Source organism: Protomyctophum parallelum (genome assembly GCF_964188405.1).
Source record: "Protomyctophum parallelum genome assembly, chromosome: 1".
Lineage (NCBI taxonomy): Eukaryota > Metazoa > Chordata > Actinopteri > Myctophiformes > Myctophidae > Protomyctophum > Protomyctophum parallelum.
The window spans coordinates 21,689,396-21,714,592 of record NC_139697.1 but is presented as its reverse complement, the minus strand read 5'-3'; the positions used below and the strand labels follow the sequence as shown (position 1 = coordinate 21,714,592).

At 43.5% G+C, this 25,197-nt stretch overlaps 2 protein-coding genes across 2 annotated transcripts in view; one reads left to right on the top strand and one right to left on the bottom strand.

The window, feature by feature from the left end:
- The window catches only part of vps50 (VPS50 subunit of EARP/GARPII complex), a 218,347-nt gene that overhangs the window by 136,131 nt on the left and 57,019 nt on the right, over nt 1-25,197 (top strand). Inside the window, exon 22 of the mRNA XM_083763390.1 lies at nt 9,570-9,650. Coding sequence (XP_083619516.1) covers nt 9,570-9,650 — 81 coding nt within the window. The remainder of the gene's footprint in view (nt 1-9,569; nt 9,651-25,197) is intronic.
- Nucleotides 12,882-15,190, bottom strand: LOC310868226 (polyribonucleotide nucleotidyltransferase 1, mitochondrial-like; the record flags this gene model as incomplete). Its single annotated transcript, XM_083778553.1, is given in 2 exon segments — nt 12,882-14,213; nt 14,216-15,190. Coding segments are annotated over 2 exon segments (2,307 nt in total).

The following is a 25,197-nucleotide window of genomic DNA, read 5'->3' as shown; positions in this document are numbered from 1 at the left end:
ACCCCCAGGGGTCCTTGAGGGAGTTCCAGGGGGTCCCCAGCTAAATTATATAGCTACTGTAGGAACCAAATGGACCTTTATGGGTCTGTAACTCAGAGTGTATACAAATCCATTTCGTTCCATTTGTACACTCTCTGAGTTAAATTAACTTTGACTTTACAATAATATAAATTGGGGTCTCGGAGATAGAAATGTCATGAAATGGGGGTTTCCGTAGGGTCATCCTAATGCAGGTCAAACCGGGGGTACTTGACATTACAACGGGTTGAGAATCACTGGTCTCTTATGGGGGTCCTAGGCATAAATGGGGGGGGGGGGGAGTCCTTGACATGAAAAGGTTTGGGAACCACTGCTGTAGTGTGAATCTCTCTCTCTGGTCGTTGTGTCCCCCCCCCCCCCCCCCCACACACACACACACACACCCCTTTCACTTTAACTATCTGTTAAATTATCTGTCGGGGTTGGATGATCACGGTGGTGCCAGGCTGCCAGCGCCACGGGCACAGTGCTAAATCCAACTAATGGGCTTTCATGGGTCCTCCTTTTGTGTTCTCTCTAAACACTGTCTGACAGAGCGATATATCACATCATAGCACAACGCTCACCCTATCGGGAGCTGCCTTAATGGTAGGCAATTAACATCTGGGCGGACATTGACGACAGATATGGCGCGCGTGTGTGTGCGCGTGTGTGTGCGCGTGTGTGTGTGTGTGTGAGTGTATGTATGAAAACACTGCGTAAATCTCCCTCGGCGGGTAAAACTCAACAGTTCTGCAAGCTCGTAGCGCGGCACCGAGTGCCAGAGCAGATGAGGATGAGATGATTGCTATCTTAGAAGGCTTCCTGGTGGAGGTGTGTGCGTGCGTGCGTATATATGCATGACAACCCGTCATATGTCTCCTCGTTATCGATCTATCTACCCCCCCCCCCCCCCCCCCCCCTCTCTGTATTTTGTATTTTCCCCATTTAAGACGGGAAAGCATGTGTCGCATAACTTTTCACCACTTTTCACCATTATTTTTAATCTTTAGCCGTTGAAAAAAGCAGATCTACAAGCTCTGCTATTTAAAAAAAGGGGGGGGAAAAAGGAAAATGTGTACAAATCTTTTTAAACTTTTAACTCAAATCTCTGCTTCCGAACAACATGGGGTCCGCGGCAGGGCCAAATTATTCTGGGGGTCCATGAAATAGTTTGAGAACCACTGATATAGAAACATGAAAACTGTCATGATTTAGAAGACATCTAGTAGATATCCATGCTCCCTCTCCTCTCCACACTCTCTCTGTGTCTCTGTTAGTCTTTCTCTCTCACTCAGCGTCATTCCTGCCCTCTCCCTCTTTGTATTGCCATTTTACTCCCACGTAACTTCAAAACGTCTCTCTCTCTCTCTCTCTCGACTAGGAATGCCTATATAAAAATGATAATGCCTCCATGAATAGGCTCCCGTGCAGCCTTAGTTAATATATGCAGCACATGGGGTACCACTCCCTACAACACCGTCAACAGTAGCATCCATGCACGACTACCCGGAGTGGGCACATTTATTTAGGCTCTGGCTCAGATCGGGATGAAGCGAGCCACAGTCGTTCATACTCCAGTGAATGATTGGGCGACTGTGGATCAGGAGGTAGAGCAGGTCGTCCAATGATCCATGGGTCGGCGGTTCGAATCCCGGCTCCTCCTGTCCACATGTCGAAGTGTCCTTGGGCAAGACACTGAACCCCAAATTGCTCCCTGATGTGCTGGTTGGTTGGTACCTTGCATGGCTTCCGCCGCAATCGGTGTATGAATGTGTGTGGGAATGGGTGGATGTAATGCACAATCTTTGTAAAGCGCCTTGGATAAAGGCTCTATATAAATGCACCATGTTATGTGTTCAGAGCCATCGAGCGGCGCCATAGGCTCTTATCTGACTGACAGTGTTGATTGTGTCGACTAACTTCCTTTTTTCACTGATGAAAACTAAGCTATGATGACTAAAACTGAGCCTGAATGTATTGACAATTTTGTCAACAAATGAAAATGACTAAAATGTTAGGAAGGGACTTAATGGACAAGAGATCCAGTATCCAATGAGTGATTTTACACTTGGTTGCATGCTGAAAATATAGCCGATCTACAAGCTCACAACGTGTCGCAGCGCTACGCGTTGTGAGATTGTAGATTGGCTATTTTCAGCCAGTGTAAAATCAGTCGTTACGACTAAATCAACTGTAGATTTACTCTCCTAAAATCGTATTATACTTAGTCGACAAAAAATAGACTAACACTAAGCCATTCCAGGTGACTAGAAACCAAATTAAAACTATTCATGTTATTGGAGGCAAGGACATTGGATAGAAAGGTGTGTGTGTGTGTGTGTGTGTGTGTGTGTGTGTGTGTGTGTGTGTGTGTGTGTGTGTGTGTGTGTGTGTGTGTGTGTGTGTGTGTGTGTGTGTGTGTGTGTGTGTGTGTGTGTGTGTGTGTGTGTGTGTGTGTGTGTGGCAAAGTTGTGATGTGAACTGAAGAGGAGTTGGTCATATACTGATACTCAGTCAGAGAACCTTCTTAACTCGGCAGAAGCTACATGACCTTCAAATTCGACCTGAAGTGGTGGCTAAAAACAAATCAAGTCTGTAATCCCGAGTAATTATCAGCACTATTTATCACCGGTGTCATTTCTCACTTGCAGTCGTTCTGTCCCCTGTACCATGTTTATTTTATTGTGTTTTTGTATGGATAGTTTTATCATTCATTTTTATGAGCCTGCTCAGGGACTGCAGATGTAAATTATCTTCGGGCTAACTCTGGCCCCATTTACATACATGGATGTGAAAACTGACATGTTGATTAATGAGCATTGTCCCTGTCAAATAAATAGATACATCGGTGATGTCAGAGTGTCAATGCTGAGTCTGCTTAGGACATACATGGGCAACTGGTGGCCCCAGGGGCCACATGCAGCCTCCCCACCTTCACTTAATGTGGCCCTCAGGTTAATATCAGAATACTGATATATTATTGATTTCAGCTGTTACAATTCCAAACATGCATGCAAACATGACCCGCATTAATTATGTCAGTCTGTAGCTTAATGACTAGTATTAAAATGTTATTGTTTTTTTGTATGTCCAATGTATTTGTATTTAGTTCATAAAGTTAACATAACTATAACTAAACTGCATTTGAAATAATATAAAAAGGTTACTTTTCAGGATTCCAATTCAAAAATAGCAAAAAGAAAATATTCAGGATTTCAATTCAAATAATAGCAAAAATGGCTGATGTATGGCAGACATAATGTAATGTGGCCCATCTGGAGTGAGTGTGGAAATAGTGGCTCTCTGTATGGTCAAAGTGACTGTACAAACTAGCTACTGTATACTGATGAAACTCAGTGACTGTACAAACTAGCCACTGTATAATGATGAAACTCATTGCTTTTCCTGCCTGTGTATTGTGCTCTTAAAGTTCTAGTGGCATACAAAAAAATATATATTTATTTTCTTAGTTTTTTTTTTTAGTTTTTCTGAGCTCAAATGCACCCCAAAAAACTTTTAACTCATCGATTGCGCAAAACGCTCTAAAGCGTTTTATTAATATCGAACGCCGTCTGCGCATAACGCTCTAAAGCGTTTTATTGGTTTTTTTTATGATTAATGTGCTTCATATTTATACGCGCCCGGACAACATAGAAAGTAACACCGATGTCTCTAGGAAGGTCCGTTTATGTGATCCGGGAGTTAAAAGCCCCCCCCTCCTGAAAAGAGGTCTGGTCTATGCGGCATGCCGTATCCATTACGACGTACTGGAGGCGGCCTCGCCGGCATGCACGGCATAGACCAACGCAGATGTCAAGGGGATCTAAAATGGAGGTACCCATGCTAGTGTGTGTGTGAATACACTTGATTCCCCTCCCCTCCTGTTTCTACATGGTTTTTCCGAGGCAGCAATGTAGGCCCCCCCCTCTTCGTTTCGGATCGTCGCATTTCAGTTTCAGTCCCCCCCCCACTCACTTACCCACTGTGGCTGTGCCTCGAACTGCCTTTCACCGCTGCTTCGTCCTCTCATTCTCGGAAAGAAATAGCCCTCTGCCCGACGTTACTAGGAGAGATCACCGCCGTGGAACCCCCCCCAGGCCCGCGTTGTGATCGCTTTGCATCTCTCTCATTCTCGGAAAAAGGACATAACGCCTCCAACTGCAACCGCCGCTTCGTCCTCTCATTCACTCGGAAAAATAGCCCTCTGCCCGACGTTACTAGGAGAGATCACCGCCGTGGAACCCCCCCCAGGCCCGCGTTGCGATCGCTTTCCACCTCGTCCTCTCATTCTCGAAAAAAGAGAGCCCTCTGCCCGTATATAAGAATAATCTGCAACGGTCGCCATGTCATAATGATACGCGAAACGAATGACGTATTATGAGAGAGATGATCAACTGGCCGCTTTATATGTCTTGACCACCCATGTTTGGGCAAATAAGCCCGTATAGCGATTCTCGACTCGACACCGTGGATCACCATTAGCCATAGAGCCTTCGCCAGGCAACACTATCCGTACTCCGTAGTGTGGTTGTAACCGACTTTTTATTCATTATAATTGCAGTGATAAGACCGCAATGAAGGCGTCTGCGACGTAATCGACCCGTTTGTAATGTACAGTATAACGAATACACATTGATTAGAGTCTCTCTCTCTCCTCCTTTCCACCGCTTATCTCTCCTGAGGTTCTTTGCCCCAGAACATGTCCAGACATGTCTGTCAACAACGACTAACGTGTCTCACCGTTACACAATACACTATCGTTCTGAAACTGCCTGGTACACTGATCAAGACATGTGTTGCCCCCCCCTGTTACTGAGACAATTTCAGATATGTCTATAGTATGTACATGTCGCTATATGCCTTGTCTAAAATACTATTTTTCAGAGAGGATTTCAGAGAATGAAGGACCTGAAGAACTATTATTCACAAAATAAGGCCTATAGCGACATGTACATAATATATACCGTATGAAACAGAAGACTCTCTGCTTTCATAAGAAAAAAACTAATACTGTAATAATAATAAAAATCACATCCCTGTGAAGTGAGCAGTGCAATGTTGCACAACATTGCACTGCTCACTTCACAGGGGTGTGATTTTCATTATTATTACAGTAGAAGTATTTTTCTTATGAAAGCAGAGAGTCTTCTGTTTCATACGGTATATAGTATGTACATGTCGCTATATGCCTTATTTTGTGAATATTTAGTTGTCAGTTCCTTGTCTTGTCTAAAATACTCTGAGGATTTCAGAAAATGCATGGACCTGAAGAACCATTATTCACAAAATAAGGCCTATAGCGACATGTACATATGATATACCGTATGAAACAGAAGACTCTCTGCTTTCATAAGAAAAATACTTCTACTGTAATAATAATAAAAATCACACCCCTGTGAAGTGAGCAGTGCAATGTTGCACAACATTGCACTGCTCACTTCACAGGGGTGTGATTTTCATTATTATTACAGTAGAAGTATTTTTCTTATGAAAGCAGAGAGTCTTCTGTTTCATACGGTATATAGTATGTACATGTCGCTATATGCCTTATTTTGTGAATATTTAGTTGTCAGTTCCTTGTCTTGTCTAAAATACTCTGAGGATTTCAGAAAATGCATGGACCTGAAGAACCATTATTCACAAAATAAGGCCTATAGCGACATGTACATATGATATACCGTATGAAACAGAAGACTCTCTGCTTTCATAAGAAAAATACTTCTACTGTAATAATAATAAAAATCACACCCCTGTGAAGTGAGCAGTGCAATGTTGCACAACATTGCACTGCTCACTTCACAGGGGTGTGATTTTCATTATTATTACAGTAGAAGTATTTTTCTTATGAAAGCAGAGAGTCTTCTGTTTCATACGGTATATAGTATGTACATGTCGCTATATGCCTTATTTTGTGAATATTTAGTTGTCAGTTCCTTGTCTTGTCTAAAATACTCTGAGGATTTCAGAAAATGCATGGACCTGAAGAACCATTATTCACAAAATAAGGCCTATAGCGACATGTACATATGATATACCGTATGAAACAGAAGACACTCTGCTTTCATAAGAAAAATACTTCTACTGTAATAATAATACAAATCACACCCATGTGAAGTGAGCAGTGCAATGATTGCACTGCTCACTTCACATGGGTGTGATTTGTATTATTATTACAGTAGAAGTATTTTTCTTATGAAAGCAGAGTGTCTTCTGTTTCATACGGTATATCATATGTACATGTCGCTATAGGCCTTATTTTGTGAATAATGGTTCTTCAGGTCCATGCATTTTCTGAAATCCTCTCTGGTGGGCGCAAGCTGCATTCAACAGCCAATTACTGACAAACTATACATGGGACCATGTGTATTTGTTTTCCTCCTAAAAGTAGACATTCAGGGCTTTCATTCAGTGTGTAGTATGTATATGATATTATTTGTGTTCATTTTTATATCTGTCTGTCAATGTCTGTCAACTTCAACCTTCCATATCTCTGCTGTTTTTTCAAAAGAGCAGCGTGCAGCGAAAAGCAGGTTTTAGAAAAAGGTCAATATCTCCAGAATGGAAGATGGTAGAATCATATATTTTTTTTTAAATTGAAGTGGACAAGTGTGGCTTTCTTTTGATTTATGCGGTGTGATTCTCACTATAAGAGGCCCCTCGCTGTGGGCCCCTAAACATTTTCTAAAGTCCAATGTTAATCGCCATAGCACCACCAACCCTAACCCCAATTTCACATTGTAGCATACAATGTGTTAACATTCAGTAGATTTCCTGTGGTCTGGGGGTTTCTGAATAATTAGGCTCAAACAAGTGCTCTGATTTACTGTAACAGTCCGCAAATCCCATACCGTATATGTAGTATGACATGACAATTTGCAGCAGATTTCAGCTCAAAGGGCTTCAGAACACAGACCACAAAATATCCTCTGTATGTTCAAAGTTCAGGTTGTGTGGGAGTGATTGAGGTCATAAAACCGAAAGAGAAAACAAATAATAATAAATGAAAATGAATGTCATGAAAACCTTTCATTTGCACTGTTGGTTCTTGTTTGTTTCTTTTCTGCTGCCCATCATATAGCCTGTCCCTAGTCCGTCTTTGCCCGCTCAGGGTGGCACAGACGCGGGCGCTGCCCGCCTTGTGGGCCCTGCTTGCTTGGTAAGAACGGGGAACCCCCAGAGGTGATGTATAGGCTATGGCACAAGGCCTTCCAAGCAATGTTTGCTTTTAGTTTTAGTCATAGTCTTTTGAATAGTTTCCATTTAGTTATAGTCACATTTTAGTCAACTGGAATGTTTTAGTGTTAGTCTAGTTTTAGTCGACTAAATATCGTAATATTTTAGTCGACTAAATCTACAGTTGATTTAGTCGACTAAAATGTCATTTTTGTTGTGGCTATTTTCAGCATGCAACCAAGTGTAAAATGACTTGTGTCTTTTACTTATACTGGATCTTTGTCCACTAGTCCCTTCCTCACATTTTAATCTAGTTTTTATTTGTCGACGAAATTGTCATTATATTTAGTCTTAGTTTAAGTCATCGTGACTTAGTTTTTATTTGGTTTTTATTCCGTTTTCCTCAGTATAAAACGGTAGTCGCCGAACATTTTCCGTCATAGTATTACTCGACAAAATCAACACAGCTTCCAAACCTTGTGTGCCCAAATAACGCACACGTAATTAACGCTGGCCATGTGCTTGATTCGATGCACCTGAGGTGCAGTGCATGATTTGCACTACAGCCCCACAATACTGTCCGCTAAGCTCCGGCCCACAATAGTGATGTTCCGTCGCTAGCTTAGCAACCGGTGACCAGGACACGCTCCCATTCATACCATTATAAGTCATTCATACCATATAAATGCACCAAGTCTCTGTGTGTATTAGTGTAATGCTCTCGTAACTTGAGAACCTTTCGCCCCACCGACTTCAAATTCGACACACACACGTTCCACCCCACCACAGGGAGAGTACAGTGCCCGGTGTCGAGTCGGTCGGACCCACGGTTGTCCAGAACCGCCCCAAAAAGGCCTCTGCCCGGGCTCTGTACACAGGCGCCTGCCCACTGCCATGGGTCCATATATGGAGCTGGCCTGTTCTGAAATCATTCTGACGTCTGCATAGACTCCATATTTGGGCATGCCTGACAAAGAACTCCATATATGGGCCTAAAAGGTACACGGACATAATATCTGGGTGGGCCATGCATTTCCAACTTGCATCGTTCCAAGTAGGCCAGTGCCCAACGGGCACCGCTCTAGTTATAGATAATAGCTAATCAATAGATGATTGATTGATTGATTGATTATAGATGTGGTAGATCCACATATCTTCCTAGTGATAAACACTTATTTTGTTATTTTGTCACTTAGTTTGTTTGTCGCCACGCACATCTTTTTTTCCGGTGCGTACTGCAGGGCTTGTTGACGGCAATTTGGAAGTCACATTTTAGTCACCCGGAATGTTTTAGTGTTAGTCGACTAAATCTACAGTTGATTTAGTCGACTATAATGTATTTTGGCGGGCCTTGATGACGTTGTAATGACTGATTTTACACTCGCTGAAAATGGCCGATCTACAAACTCACAACCTGTGCGCTTGTAGATCGGCTATTTTCAGCATGCAACAAAGTGTAAAGTGACTTATACTGGATCTCTTGTCCACTAATTAATTCCTAATGTTTTAGTCTCATTTTTAACTAAATCGTCAATATATTTAGTCTTAGTATTAGTCATCATAGCTTAGTTCTCATTTAGTTTCCATTTCCACAACATTTGTTTTTGTCATAGTCTTAGTCCATAAGGTAGATTGTGATCTACCAGTAGATCACAAAGGCTGTTCAGGTAGACCACATGACATGCCCCTAAAATATATATAATCTATCACATGAATTAAGGTGACTTGATTGGTTGAAAGGGCCTGTAAATGGTGCATTTATATTGTGCCTTTATCCAAGGCACTTTACAGAGATTGTGCATTACATTCACCCATCCACACACACATTCACACACTGATGGCGGAGGGAACCATGCAAGGCACCATACTGCACATCAGGAGCAATTTGGCCTTCAGAGTCTTGCTCAAGGACACTTTGACACTAACTCTGGGGGAGCCTGGGTTCGAACGGTTACCATCCGGCCATTTGTGTTCCACACAAGTTATATACAAGAAATTTTCTTTTGTGTAACTATTTACATCAAAGGGATCATTATTATTTTGGTCAGTACATTTTGTTGAGCTGGTCATTTTGAAAGTAGCTCTCAAGTCAAAAAAGTGTGGGCACCCGTGTGTGTGTGTGTGTGTGTGTGTGTGTGTGTGTGTGTGTGTGTGTGTGTGTGTGTGTGTGTGTGTGTGTGTGTGTGTGTGTGTGTGTGTGTGTGTGTGTGTGTGTGTGTGTGTGTGTGTGTGTGTGTGTGTGTGTGTGTGTCCTCCTGCTCTCTTGACCTTCCTTAAGACAGTGCCTATAAGAGATCTGTTTACACGAGTGAGAGTTTTTCGTTTTTCTTTTGCATACTCACACGCTATGTTTAACGTGTGTGTGCTTTCTACAGTATGAGTCATCAGGGCTGGGGCTCATCAGCAGCAGACTGCGGACCACTTTGAACCGCATCCAAGAGAGCCTCATTGACGTGGTAAGACTCTCTCTCTCTCTCTCTCTCTCTCTCTCTCTCTCTCTCTCTCTCTCTCTCTCTCTCTCTCTCTCTCTCTCTCTCTAACTTTTGCTCAATATCTTCTCTCTGATTGCCTCTCATTACCTGTTTCTCCTCAGCAGTTCTCTCCGCCTCCCCTTTCTCTCCCTGTCCTTTCAGATCCATGTCCGTCTCTCTGTCTCTGTCTCTCTCTCTCTCTCTCTCTCTCTGTCTCTGTCTCTGTCTCTCTTTCTGTCTGAGTCTGTTCATGTTTTGCCCACGTGTCATTGTTGAGATTCAGTGGTGGGAAAATTATTGTTTTACTTAATTAAAATTATCAATACTGGCCTGGGCCGTGGCTCAGCGGTCCAGGCACCTTGGCTGGTAATCCAGTCGGGCAGTGTGCCGCAGGTTCGACTCCCGATCCCGACGGCCTTTACCCCATCTCTCTCCCCATTTCCCGTCAGCCTACTGTCTGTCCCTCCATTAAAAAAACAAACAAAAAACATATCAATACTGAAATGTAGAAATACTCTGTTACAAGTAAAAATCCAGAATTAAAAATATATATACTTGAGTAAAAGTACTGCAATCAAAGTATACCCAAATTGTGAGCTTGTAGTTCGGCAATTTTCAAGTGGTTTTTGTGTTTTGGTAATTATAATCAAAATATACAAAGTAAAGTTTTCAAATAATTGTAATAGAAGTAGAATAGTATTGTGAAGTGAAAGTATTGGAAATGGGAAACATTCATGTAAAGTACAAATACCTCAAAATGGTACATTTGGTACATACAGTATACTTGAGTAAATGTACCGTACTTAGTTACTTTCCACCACTGTTGAGATTGCACTCAGCCTGTGTGGCCCCAAAATGCATTATGGGTCATTATTATCGCTTTTCCTCGGCTGTCTTTTCTCATACAAAGCATACACTCTCACTCACACATAATTAGTATGGGGGCACTTCAACTAATGGAGGCGTGTGTGTGCGTGTGTGTGTGTGTGTGTGTGCATCTCTGTGTCTGCTGTGTGTTCCCAAATTAAATTAATTATGGGGTGCCCCCATTAAAAGTTACAATGACACATCATACGTAGGACTACCCCTGGCACGTGTGCGTGCGCACACACACACGTACACACGCACACACACACACGTCGCAGACACACACACAACATAACAGCCACTGACAGTGAGTGTTGCCCTTTACTTTACTTTTATTTTATTTTATTTTATTTTCAGTTTACTAGGACAATGCACAAAGCAGTCAGAGCACAGTGAAACCTTCCATGCTCGTCAAACTGCACATATTATAGATTTTTAGAGCACATGCATTGCAAGAGTACTGTACTATACTTCATGGCCAACAACAACAAAAAAAGCAAACAAAAGGTTTTATGAATGCAGCAATATAAATTTAAGCAGTGGAAATAAATTATGTAAAAAATAATACATAAAAGACATTGTGCGTGAATAGAGAGCGCATTTACAAAAGGATATAAAATGTGAACCAAAATGGAAATAGACGAAACCAACAATGGGAGCTATAATACACAAAAGCGGAACAAAATAATCTATTATGTCTCACAATCCTCTTGGTTTTTGTCCAACGTGCAATGCGGAGGGGTTGCACTTGGCCATCCACCCTATGAAACCTCTGCAGTTGTTTATTGTTTTTGCTCACTTGTGTGAGTGGGGAAAGTATTGTCAATGTACTGACCTACACAGTCCTATTGTATTGATGCCTCTCCACTCTAGGCCATGGCTATGAGACCACTTAACCCCCTTTATGTCCACCCTAATGAACACAATCAGTGCCGTAAGTCCTTCAAAATAGGAGCTCTGGGTGCCGGAAAGACATGGCCGCCTTTGTTGTTTCTGTTGTTTCCCTGCATGTCATGATGACAATGTTGGCCATCGTTTATTTGTGAATTCTTAGGGCTGTTTGTGCTGTTCTGTATTCATCAAAATGTTAACCGAATATACTGTAAATGCATTGTCGTCGTCGTCGTGCCTGCAGTGGCAGTATATTTATGTGTGCCATAATGGAATTTATTGGGACGCAGAGTTGAATATTTTTTCGATTATGCTACGTATACATACATTATGTAAATTATAACTCTTGTCGCCATAATGCCGGCCCTGGCAACTGTGTTCTGTTTTTAAATGTTGCATTTTGTGTCGTTGCAATGCTCTTGGTTAAGTTGGTCACAAGTACATTCACGCACAGGGTGTGAATGTGCATTACAGTGCATGCATGAGGCTTCACTGAATTGTGTTATCCGTGTGGACTGCTGTGGTATTTGTATGCATCATGGCACACACACACACACACACACACACACACAGGTCAACTTTTACGCACAGCTTAGTACAATACTGACTGTTTGTAGTTGTAATTGTGGTATAATATTGTTTTTCTAGTTTTTGGTTGTCTTCAAGTGGCTTTTCATTGTTTTTTAAATAGTCCAGAATATATTCTCCATTTCCCCCACTCCTCCATGACTTCCAAAACCAGGCCATGGCGTTGACTCCACTCGGAAACTGAATGAAACTCTGAGGTGTTGATGAAGCAAATTCCCTAGTATGATCTCTGCATGTAAGTGCAAATGAATAACTCCCCAAACTCATATTTTTCTCACTGTGTTTATGACTTGAAATGGGAGTAGTGCAGTACACCAAATATGTGAATTCTAATTTTAAATTTTATGTTTTCATGTTACTTTCCATGCCTGAGCTGGGGGTTATTACTACATTCATACAAATATAGCCAGGGCCCTATTTTACGTGTCTTATGTACCAGGTCTCATGACTTAAGACCTGGAGGCGTGGCCAATGCTCTTTAGCTATTTTGAGTGGCTAAACAGCATTGGCCACACCTCCAGGTATTGAGTCAAGTCATAAGACCTGGTATACTTAACAGTTTGACTGCAGAATTAATTAATCGCAATGCCCCGTTGACTGCCTAGATTTCACTAATCTTTGAAAATCCACCGCGCTGACGTTCCTTTTCATGAATATCCAAAGTGCTCCTCCAACAGAGTGGAGGAGCAACACGCCCGCTGCACGCCACGCCAATTGGCATGCATTGGACCCTGGATTTCCCAGAAGCCTTTGCATGCCAGTTTGCATGCGGCGACGTCATCCGAACGAGTTACCTATCCCTGTTGCAATGTGCTCCGTTGTATTTCTTTGTAGTCCTGCCAGAATTTGGTTAAACACCCGTTTGTCACGTCACAAAGAGCTGCTCGTTGCTTGGTTATTGGCTGTTCCCATGGTGACGCTCTGTTTCTCGTTCAGCGTCTTGACGACAGTTCCCCCAGGAGACTGGAGCAGTACCTTCCGTGAAAGCCTTATTCTGCCGTCTGCTGGGTCTCGTCCGCAGTACTTGACCTTTATTTGTTGTCCAACCTCGAGACCCAAAGCACTTGGATGTTGAATCCGCCTGTTGTCCAACTTGGAGTTGTGGAGCAAGACGGCACTCATATTAGGATAGAGTTTCACCATCACGCCAATGTCCCTTATCTCTGTGATGGTGCCAGTGTAGACGGCACCAAACTCTAGCTGCAGATCTTGATCATCTTTGCAGATTTCTTTGATGATTTCCTTTGCTTCATTCATGGCTCCTGGCGTTGGCGCAAAAACAGAGAATGTTTCCTCATCCACTTGGCTTATTGTGACACCTGTTTCAGCTTGTAGTCTGCGGAGGTTGTAGCCCCCTGGGCCAACAAAGCGTGCTCTTCTGGAGACCGGCACCCGAACGTTCTCAACGAGAGGTCCATTTCCCTTCCTGTTAGCCCTGGGTTTGGCTATAGCCTTATTCATGATTCCTACGATCTCCCTCTTTGCAACTGTGGCCTGCCGAATTGCCTCCATGACTACTTTCAGCGGCAAGCCTGGAATCTTTACGTCAGCCTGTAAGGCATTGATGCCTTTGATTGTTCCTGACAATTTGAAGTCCATGTCTCCAAGGTAATCCTCTATTCCCAGAATGTCGGTGAGCAATTTGTATTCTTGGATCGTCGCGGGTTTGTCCGGGTTGGGTTTAGAGATGAGGCCAATGGCTACACCTGCCACAGCAGAGGTGATGGGCACGCCTGCGTCCATCAGAGCCAAGCTGCCGCCACAGGCCGAGGCCATCGACGAAGACCCATTGGACTCCAACACCTCGGCAGTCACCCTGATGGTGAACGGGAAGTCTTTTGGAATTACCGACCTCAGCGACTTCTCCGCCAGGGCCCCGTGTCCAAGCTCTCTCCTGTTAATTCCCCCCACCCTGCCTATCTCATTGGTCGCATATGGAGGGAATTCATAATGGAGCATGAAGTTCTTGTCTTTGATGCCACTCAGAGCCGTGGTGACGATGTCCGTTTTAACGCTAGACTCCAAAGAATCAAACGTCACGCTGCACAGCACCTGCGTCTGTCCCCTCTGAAACACGGCCGAGCCGTGGAGTGGCTTTAAGATGTCCACTTCGCAGGATATGTCCCTCAAAGAAGTCAGCCCTCTCCCGTCACACCTCCTGTTCTCGTCGAGCACCAGATTCCGGAAGATTTCTTTGCACACCGCGTTTCCATGCACTCGAAGGGCTCTGCCTGAGGGAATCTCTCTTTTAGGATTTTCTCTGTTTCGAGTCTAATTGTGTTGATGGCATCATCTCTAGATATCTTGTCATGGGTGTAATCAGTAAAAACAGAATAGATCCTTGCTGAGGCTGGCGTGTCGCGCGTATATTCCACCATGTCAGCCGGCGGGGAGAATAGCTTGGCCGGGGTGCGCTTGGGGACTTGATGCTCTCGTACCAGCTGCTGGATGGCGTGTATTATCTGCTGTGTACCCTCGACTCCCACCTCCACAGCATTGCAGAAGTCCTGCTCCGGGACATTTTCCCCCGACGCCTCGATCATCACCACTCGACCGCCAGGGGATCCGGCTACCACGAGGTCGAGACTGCTGGAAGTCATCTCCTTCCTCGTGGGGTTGACCAAAAACTCTCCGTCTATTAAGGCCACGCGCACCGCACCGATTGGTCCATCCCAGGGGATGTCGGAGAGGGCCAGAGCTGCAGAAGCTCCGTTAATGGCCAAGACGTCTGGATCGTTGACGCCGTCCACGGCCAGCAGGTTACACAGAACCTGGGTGTCGTAGAAGTAGCCCGAAGGGAAGAGAGGTCTTATTGACCTGTCGATGAGTCTGCTGGTGAGGATCTCGTTGTCGGTGGTGCCCCTCTCTCGTCTCAGGTGGTTTGTGGGAATCCTGCCGGCGGCGGCTGCCTTCTGCCTGTAATCCACCGTCAGAGGCATGAACTGAGTGGCCGACGGTACGGTCTTGCTGACGGCGGTCACCATCACTGAGGTGTCGCCGAGCCGGACGACGGCAGCTCCGTCTGCAAATCTGGCAAACTTCCCCGTGGAGATCTCGAGTTTCTTTTCTCCCAGGTCCACCGTGACGCTTCGCAAAGTCCCGCGGCTGCTGTATGCACTCCGGTGACACGAACGGACACCTGAGCAGACCAGTGACGACCCGAGTCGCAGCAAATGCATAATGTCCGAGTTACGGTACATACTACTAAAGGAAAGGATTTTAGGACCCTGTCACTAAGGCCTCCAATTAGAACTTAAACCGGGCTTCCATCTCGCGTATGTGAAAAACTAAATAAATCTGACCTCACGCTTGTGTCACTACGACTGAGCCATGACCATATATGGAGTTTCCAATGCTGCTATGCCCAAATATGGAGTGTGTTGTCTCACGTCAGTGTGTCGTCACGGCATCAGGTGCCAAAGTGCAAACAAATAAATTAAGAACCATGCTGGAGATCTCCATACATGGGCATACACGGGACAAGGACAGATACAGAGATCTCCATATATAGACATATCGGTATAGGATCGGGGGCGCGGCATAGATATTAAGAAGACTACCAGAACAAACTTCAGTGTAAGACACGCTGGACTCACCATGCTGTTTGGGCTTCCGTTGTTGATGCTAAATAATTAGCGTCAATGCTAGCGAGCTAAAATGAAGCCATCCTTGCTCTAGAAAGCGCCAATGTTTCCATCTAGACCACCGGATAATCAGCAAAGACCTCCGAACATCATGCATTTTATCCACACCATGGAGATCTCCGTAGATTAGGAGTTATTCAGCTTTTTAGTCAATGTAATGTGATGCGGACGGAGGCGAGGTTGCGCAACCCCGTCTAGGTTCGCTAAAGAAGGAAAGGCCGAGCCAAAATAATAATGGAATAAATTGAAATCAGCGATCGGGTTTGATAGCGATAATAAAGCTTATCTGACGGATCAATCCGCCAGGAGCGGAAGGTTATTACATTACGCCAAAAGCAGTAAGTCTGTTAAAAAAGTGGTCCAGGCGCATACCACATAATTGGCTCTGGCCTGACAGCATGTCGTGTGTTGGAGTCCCGTTCATTACGACCATTTATTTATTTAATCTTGATAGAGCTTTATTCACCTCTCCATCCTGTTCCTAAACCCCCACTCTCTTTCTGCTCCACCTTGTGGGTGGGACTAACACTGTATATAAACTGTACCTCTGTGTTGTATCATTATGCTTGCCTTGGAGACCGGCCTGTGAGCTGCAGCATCCGTGCACGGCTGTACACGTTAAATAAAGATCAACAAAGGGAACTCGCTTGCCTCCTGATTCCTCACGCGTTTAGAGTGTGTAAAACTGCCACATCACCATTGCTGCATGTCTCTTCCCTTCTCTCTCTCCCTCTTTCCTGTCAATCTTCACTTGATACTATATCAATAAAAGCAGAAAAGCCTAAAACTAAATAAAAAAAACAACAAAAAAACGTTAAAGAATATATTCATATTCATTCAAGATATGAGCCACATTGCCATGTGGCTCATGAGCTTGTAGATGTGCTATACTTTTCAATAGCTAGAGAGAGGGAGAGAGAGAGGAGGCAAGGTGCCAGTCTTGTGGCATGGTGCCTGTGTGCAAATCCACCGTGTGGCCAACCGCAACCCGACCACATGCTTAGAGATAATCATCCTGCTGCTAGCTGACAAAAGGAGGGAGAGAGAGAGTGTGTGATGGAACGTGTGTAGTGCGTCTATACAGTATGTGTGATTGCGTGTGTGCATGCGTGCGTGCGTGTGTCACTGACGGATTGCTTGTGCCAACAGGGAAATCACATGGCTTTTTCAGTCCTGTCACATCAGACTCAAAAAGATCCCCTCAGCCCAACTTGACACTATATGAATAGCAATCGTGTGCGCACACACACGCACACCATTAACATGAATTACCAACATTGCTCCAAATGCATACCATGGCATTAGCCATAAATAAATCTGTGTGTGTGTGTGTGTGTGTGTGTGTGTGTGTGTGTGTGTGTGTGTGTGTGTGTGTGTGTGTGTGTGTGTGTGTGTGTGTGTGTGTGTGTGTGTGTGTGTGTGTGTGTGTGTGTGTGTGTGTGTGTGTGTGTACGTCTGTAATCCACGCCACTCGAGAACCGTTCGCCCCACCGACACCACACATGTCCAACACCCCCACAGGGAGTGCAGTGCCCGGTGTCGAGTCCTATACGGATGTCCGGTTGTCCAGAACCAGCACAAAAGCCTCTGCCAGCTGGGGCTCTGGACCTGATCACCCCTATACTATCTCCATATACTGTAGCTGGCCTGTTCTGACATCAGAATGATAGTTCTGACATCTGCATAGACCAGTGATACAGTGATACAGTGAGGACATGAATAACAATAAAATAAAAAATAAATTATCAATTAAAAGCAATGTTGTAGAAGTGGGTCTTGAGCTGAGCTTTAAAAATGTCTACAGAGGCTGCCTGACGAAGGTACAGTGGGAGCTTGTTCCATGCCGACGGCCCGTAGAAGCAAAAAGCTGCTTCCCCGTATTTTTTAGTTAGTTTTTAGTTTAGTTTTTTAGTTTAGTTAATTTTTTTAGGCAAAGCGAGCAGGCCAGCAGTGGAAGACCTTAGGGTGCGGTTTGGGACATATTTAGGCAGGCAGTCATGTAGGTAGGAAGGTGCGAGACCATTGAGAGCTTTATAGACAAGTAAAATAATAAAAAAAAAAAAAAAAAAAAAAACGGAAGCCAGTGCAGTGATGCCAAAACTGGAGTAATATGTTCTCTCATCTTCGTTCTAGTTAAAACTCTGGCTGCTGCATTTTGGACAAGTTGTAATCTGTCAGTTGTTTTCTTAGGCAGTCCTGAAAAAAGTGCATTGCAGTAATCAAGCCGAGAAAAAACAAAGGCAAATAGGCTCTGATTCGTGCAATATTTCTAAGGTGAAAAAAGGCAATCTTGGTAACATGATTAATGTGTGAATTAAAATTCAATTCAGAATCAATAATAACCCCCAGGTTCTTTACTGTACTGCTACTTTCTACAGTCAGGTTGCCAAGTCTGCTTATTATTGATTCTTTCTGCTCACTAGAACCGATTATGAGAACTTCTGTCTTATCCTCATTTAGCTCTGTCTTATCCTCATTTAGCTTGTAGTCATAGTCTTTGGAATAGTTTTAATTTAGTTGTAGTGACATTTTAGTCACCTGTAATAATTTAGTGTTGGTCTACTTTTAGTCTACTAAATATCATAAGATTTTAGTCTAATGTTGCTGCCAAAATTAACACTGGTGTAGAGACATGCAGGCTTCATTGGAGATGCCAAACTTGTAACCCTAGCCCTCAGCTACTGTCATAGATGAGCTGTATGCTAGTGATAACATGCGCACAGATCAGTGCTACAGCTACAGTCACTGTCTTTAGGCATGGCAGCATCGGCCAAGTGACCTCAAGAAGTTTAACGTTTTTTTGTTTGTAAAAGGATCCTTTGGACCCAAGTAAAACCAGCAATTGTTTTACAATTTACATAATAGGAAAGAGCTACTGATCCGTGCCGAGTAAAGCTTCCAGCACGGCCTGATGAAAAATTCCCTTCCGCTGCACATTTGAATCTAAATCCATCTGATTGGATTTGTGACTGGTGTACGCAATTGCACATCACTTTTAGCACTTTATGGGTTCAGCTGCTATAGGAAAAAAGAATGTGTGCAAAATCGAAACTAAATCGCTAGAGAGTACCAGATGTCACACATAGTGGGCCCTGTGGTTAGAATGGAAATGACAGCGTTTTAGTAAACACTTGATTCTGCAAGTTTCTCTCTAAACCCTCCCCTCTGCATCCTTTCCATGCAGCATAATACACACTTTCAATAGCCTTCTATTAAAATGGTGTATAGTTGTAAATTGTAAAGCCGGCAAAACCACAGGGATTACACTTGAGTAATTTAGACGCCACAGACAGGTAATGGAAGAAATTCATCTAGGAAGTTAGATTTGGTGATACTTTTTGTCGTCGTCCCCCCCCGTCCCCCCCCTGTGCGACACGTCAGGATTGGAGATGGAAGCGTGCTGTCGTGTCATGTGGAGTCGTAATCATAAATCACGCAAAGTCTAGAGATAGCGACCAGGGAACGACACAGCGAGGAGGACCTTGGCAGGCGGGATTGAAATGCAGCTTGCAATTAAACTTTATAATGTGTTTACAAATGAGGTCTACCCCCGTCGGAATCTCTCATGTGTTTGTGTATATATACACTACGTGTATCTATAAGCAGGTGTGATCCATGGGTGCATGTGTGTGCGTGCATGCGGTTTGGTGTGCATCCATCCATGTAAGAATGCATATAGGCTTATCTTAATATGGCAGTGGAAAGTGGAGATTAATTATAATAAACGTGATGGATCTGAATTATGATCCTCGAGGAGTCTGCTGTCGGTTTATGCATACATTGAGCGTGATTTCTTTTGGCCATTGAGTGCATTCGTTCACCATATCATAATGAGACGTTATTAGAGGAAGTGTGTGCAAACTGTGCATGTGATTGTGAAACCATTAAGGGAGAGGGAGAGCGTGCACATGAGGCCTCCCCATCTAATCTTTAGAATACCAATAGTAAGTTAGGTAATTGGTTGTGCATTTTGTGAAAGAAGCCACTCTTGTATAGTCGCTTCACCTGGTCTTCAACCAGCCCAAAATGATCACGTCTCCCGCCGTCTCTCTCTCTCCAGTCCACAGCCTCCATTCGCCTCCCGGCCCCCCGCCCGGGGGGAGTACAAAACTCTGATGCTAGCCTTCAAAGCCAACCAAAGGTTGCTTTGATTGCAAGGGAACAACACAGCGATCTCTGATTGCAAGTCTGATCGAAACCCTACAAGCGCTCAGATCAGCTGACACAGGGAGGCTTGGAAGTTCCAAGCTCACGTACACGTCCCAAACTCTTCTCCCTTCTGGCTCCAAAACTATGGAAAAGCACTTCCCATTGCAATCAGAACTGCAGACTCCACTCCCAATCTTCCGGCGTATAGGCTGAAAACCCACCTCTTCAGACTCCCATCTTTGCCCATATAGCATTTGCCCGTAGCACTGCCGTAGCACCGAGCTATAGTTTCATTATATAGATATTCCACTGTTAGGTTCAAAGCTTACGTATGATTCATGATGACAATTTTTATGTATTTGATGTATTTTCTTCTTGCTTACTGTAAATCGCTCTGGATTTACCCCATTTTGGGCGGGAACCCCTTTTGGTGTTAGCATTATGTTATGCTTTAGCTATTGAAAAATAGCAGATCTACAAGCTCATAGCGTGCCACCGAATGGCGCGCTACAAGCTTGTAGGTCTGCTATTTTTGAAAAATCGAAGAACGACTGACATAGAAACATAGCTTTTTCAGAAAACTCAGGATGTAGAAGACATTTTTTTAATCTGATCTCAGGCCTAAATGGATTAAGAGTGTCTGCTAAATGGCTAAATTGTATATTATAAAGATCAATATAGCATTTTAGTTGAGCAGAATATCCCCCCTTAAACTTATCCTAAGATACTACTCAATCAGCCTTTTCCCAGCTGTCTTTAGATGGCAAACAAGTCAATTCCTGCATTAGTTTTGAGGGATTGCAAGAACTGCACATATTTTTATTGATTCACGGATCTCCCACAAATATAATACTAATTCCTGCACACCCTGCAGCGTTTCTTTCTTCTCCACACTTAGCTTAACATTTTTGTCTATATTCAATCCCTCACAGCACAGTATAATAAGCAATGAACAATATACAATGAACAATGCATAGTGTCATAACCGATATTATTGATGTGTTTAATTCCAGTGTTGTTTTTGACAGCACATTTTGATTTTAGTTTTAGTCTCTTGAATAGTTTTCATTACATTTGTCACATTTTAGTCCCCTGCAATGCCTTAGTGTTTTTATTCGACAGAATAGCATAAGATTTTAGTCGACTACATCTACAGTTGATTTAGCCGACTAAAATGTATGGCCGTCGTAATGACTGATTTTACACTTAAAAATAGCCGATCTACAAGGTGAGCTTGTAGATCTGCTGTTTTCAGCATGCAACCAAGTGTAAAATGACTTGTACTGGATCTCTTGTCCGTTCGTCAGTGAAAAAAAGGTAGTCGATAAACATGTTTTTGTCATAGTTTTAGTCGACAAAATCAACACTGTGTGTTCCCTTGTTGTACAAAACGACATGGATGGTGTGATGGCATGGAGGTCGTCCCATGCGGGGTAGGGGAATGATAATTGATAATGTATAAGAGGCAGATAAACAGATACAAATGTCCGACGGCATTGTTCCAGAACACTAAACCCTGGATATGTATTGACTGGAGGGGGCTCTGGGATAATTAGCTATAGTATTGTGAATAATAATGATATTCAGTTGAGCTGTGGGGGGTTTATTTTGTAGGTGTTTTTTTTCTTCACAAACAGACTTGTAGGTTGTGGGCATTGTGGACTAATGTGGTGAGTGTCTCCTTTGGGCAAATAATTTACACTTTCTAAACACTTAAGGAGGTGGGTTGCACACTGGACGCGTTTTTCGGAAAAACCGACGGGGGAAAACTCAGCAAAAAATCCCGAAAAACACAGCCAGTGTGCAGGGAACCTTTAAACTCACAATCAATCATTGTGAGCTTGTTGTAGATTGGCTATTGTCAGCAAAGAGATTTGGTGTTGCAGCAGAAACCGTATATAGTACTGTACCTCTGGGGACAACCCGTACGTTGACCTACAATGTACAAAATGCCCCACGATAAGCCTTCTTCACCCAGGCATTGTTTTCCTGTGAAGATTGTTCATGGCCAGAGCGACACGCTTCTGTTTCTGTTTCACGCACGTGTCGGCATGAGCTGTGATTGGCCTATTTCTGAGGGTGGATATGTTGTACTGTACATGTACAGTATACATGCTGCAGAACAGTGTACACACGGCAGTGTTGATTTTGTCGACTAAAACTATGATGACATTTCTTTGTAGACTACCTTTTTCACGAAAACTAAAACATTTTTTTTAACTAATAACTATTTTGTCAACAAATGGAAACTAGACTAAAGTGTTAGGAAAGGGACTAGTGGACAAGAGATCCAGTATGTAATTTTACACTTGGTTGCATGCTGAAAATAGCAGATCTACAAGCTCACCGCATGTACAGTAGATCATGTATTTACAGCCGGTGTAAAATCGGCCATTACGACGGCATCAAGGCCCGCCAAAATACATTTTAGATGACCAAATCAACTGTAGATTAAAATACTTATCGACTAAAACTAAACTAACGCTGAAACATTCCGGGTGACTATAATATGATTTAAACTAAATAAAAACTATTCAAGAGACTATGACTAAAACTATAGCCTATGTCAAAATCAACACCGGTACTACACAGATACAAACCCTGTTCTACATGACTTGGTGTTTTGGTCACTTCATCAATCTCAATGTACTGCACAGGGACGGCAGTGTATGCTGACTTGTTTGGAACCTTTTCTCCAACTGTTTTTGTGTATGTGAAACACAGGCTAAAAGATCTCGCCAATACATCAAATAGAGAAAGGGGGCTGGGTGGTACAAGCGAGTAGTCTCTCTCTCTCTCTCTCTCTCTCTCTCTCTCTCTCTCTCTCTCTCACCCTACCCTACTGTTTATGCTCTCACTGTGCTGTGAAATTGGTATTTTGTGTGTGTGCGCGCATATGCAGTACAGTATAAAAGAGGATTAAGGCCTTTGAGAGAACACTTCCACTCTCTTTCGCACATACTGTACGCGGCATTGACGTAAAACACAAACGCACGCACGCATGTGCACACACGCGCATGCATGCACGCACACACACACACGATGCATTACACGTCTATTTATCAATTCCCTTATATTCCATCCTACATTTTCAGAACCTGAAGTGAATTGCTCTCTGCCTCATTTAACTTGACATGTATGTGTCCACACAATACTGCACATCATTGCACATGCTTCCCCCCCCCCCACACACACACACACACACACCACATTTCTAGCAAATACCTCTCGTCCCCGGGTGTGGAACAAATGCCAACTTCATCCCCAGTGGAATGGTTGTGTGGAGTGACTACTGTGCTCTCTCAAATTCAATTCACACCAGTTAATTTGCCTCCCCTAAAATACCTTCAATGGAGTAACACAACATGTTTTGATGTCACTATGTTTTGATGTTTAGTACGCCTGGGTCATGTTTTGGTCAACTGATTGTTTTTGTACAGTTCTAGACAGCCTCAACATGTTTTAAGTGTCCATATAATGTTAGAAAGCAGCATTTTATAAAAAATATATATATTTACAACTTCCAGTGTGCCGTTATTATTATTTAAAAAAATCTGAATTAAGGTAGAGTGCCCAGCAGATGAGGCAGATTTTACTCTCTGAAAGCCCCGCCTTCAATTTCCCCCACCAATACCGCGAGGTATAATCTTCTATTACTCCTATAGTCACATCTAAAGTCTCTCTAGAAGCATTTATATTCCAAACGAGAGTCAGAAATGATGACAGAACATTGTCGTTCCGTCAAAACCATGGAGAACGCCGTAGATGTAATAGCACTGTACAGAGACCGTTCAGTCGGGCCGCGAAGAAGGACGTGACCGGCAGTGTGCATGTCTAGCCCATTCTGACCTGAGATCAGATTGATACGAGGTTTCCACTGGACACACACTGGTCTGATTAACCCATTCTGACCTGAGATCAGATTCTAAAAATGTCAGTCGCTCTTCGATTTTTCAAAAATGGCAGACCTACAAGCTGCGCTATGAGCTTGTAGATCTACTGTTTTTCAATAGCTAAAGCATAACATAATGCTAACACCAAAATGGGTTCCCGTTCAGAATGGGCTAGGGGCGCTGAAGAAGGAATGGCCAAGCAAAAAATATATATACAAAAGACCTCTACATGGGCTCCCTAAAAAGAAGAATCTGAGATATTTTACGATTCTAAAATCACGTCCCAGCCAGGCACCCGCGGCTTTATTTGTGTTCATAAGTGTTGAGAGGTTTCCCACCCATCAGGCATGAGGCACGCGCAAAAAAGGCTGGTGTGTCAATTATCTAGTAATCCCCCCATTGTTCTTTATCCCCATTGTCTCTGGAAGGCACTTGTGTGTTGCTCTGGATAAGATTGTCAGCTAAACACACACACACACACACACACACACACTGTTTTCGGTTAATTGATCGGACCCACAGTAGATCACTATAGGATGCAGTAGGCCGTGTGTTCCCAGTGCCTGCCGTTGTCTCCTCACATTTCACCAGATCGACAGACATACGACTGGCAATAATATTTCCATTTGGCAAATCAAATCTTCCTCTCTCTCTCTCTCTCTCTCTCTCTCTCTCTCTATCTGTGTGTGTCTCTCTCTCCCTGCATGAGCCAGGTCTAAATTTAGCTCGGCATTCAGACAAGTCATGTCCCTCCTGGAACTCACTTTGTCACGTTGACTCACGTCTGCACGTTGTTGAAAGTCAGGAGATTGAGTCTGTCCCCAAAAAAAGAGAAAGGTTCGCAGATGACCACCACAGGAAGAGGACTTATTGCGTCTGCCTGCTGTGTGGGTTAGACAGGGTGGAGCTGTGTGAGACACTAAGCGAATGATAGTCCTAATTCCAGTCGACGCTTGACTAATGAGAAGTGAGTTTCTGGTACGAGGAGAGTGAATAATAGAGCGGGCGAGGGGATCCACTTGACAGTAATTGCCAGGAAACCAGGCCATCCCACTCGGCTCTAAATCTCCTGTGGGGATGGACTGGAGAGGAGTAAAGCAGCCACTCATGACAGATTGAATACGCATTCGATTCAAAGAAGAGATCAATTCTCTCCCTCTGACTGACGGCCGCTATCTCACAACTGCTCACTGCGTGGGATTGCCGCATTATGAAGCGATCAAGGGTTTGGTGAACTTTTCCAAATTTGTCATTTGTTATTGCTTCATTTGGAACATTCGGAGACCAGCTTTGCACATCGAAGGATTTAAAAGGCCATCATCGGGGGGAGATTTTGAAGCCCACTTAATGTTTGCATACTTAGTTTAGACTAGTCATTGGTTAGACATGGGTTAAGGTTAGGTTTAGGTGTGCCATGCCCTGTGGGAGGTTAGGTTTAGGGTGAGGGTTTGAGATGGGTTGTAGTTGTTGTAGGACTAATGACTGGTCTAACCAATGACT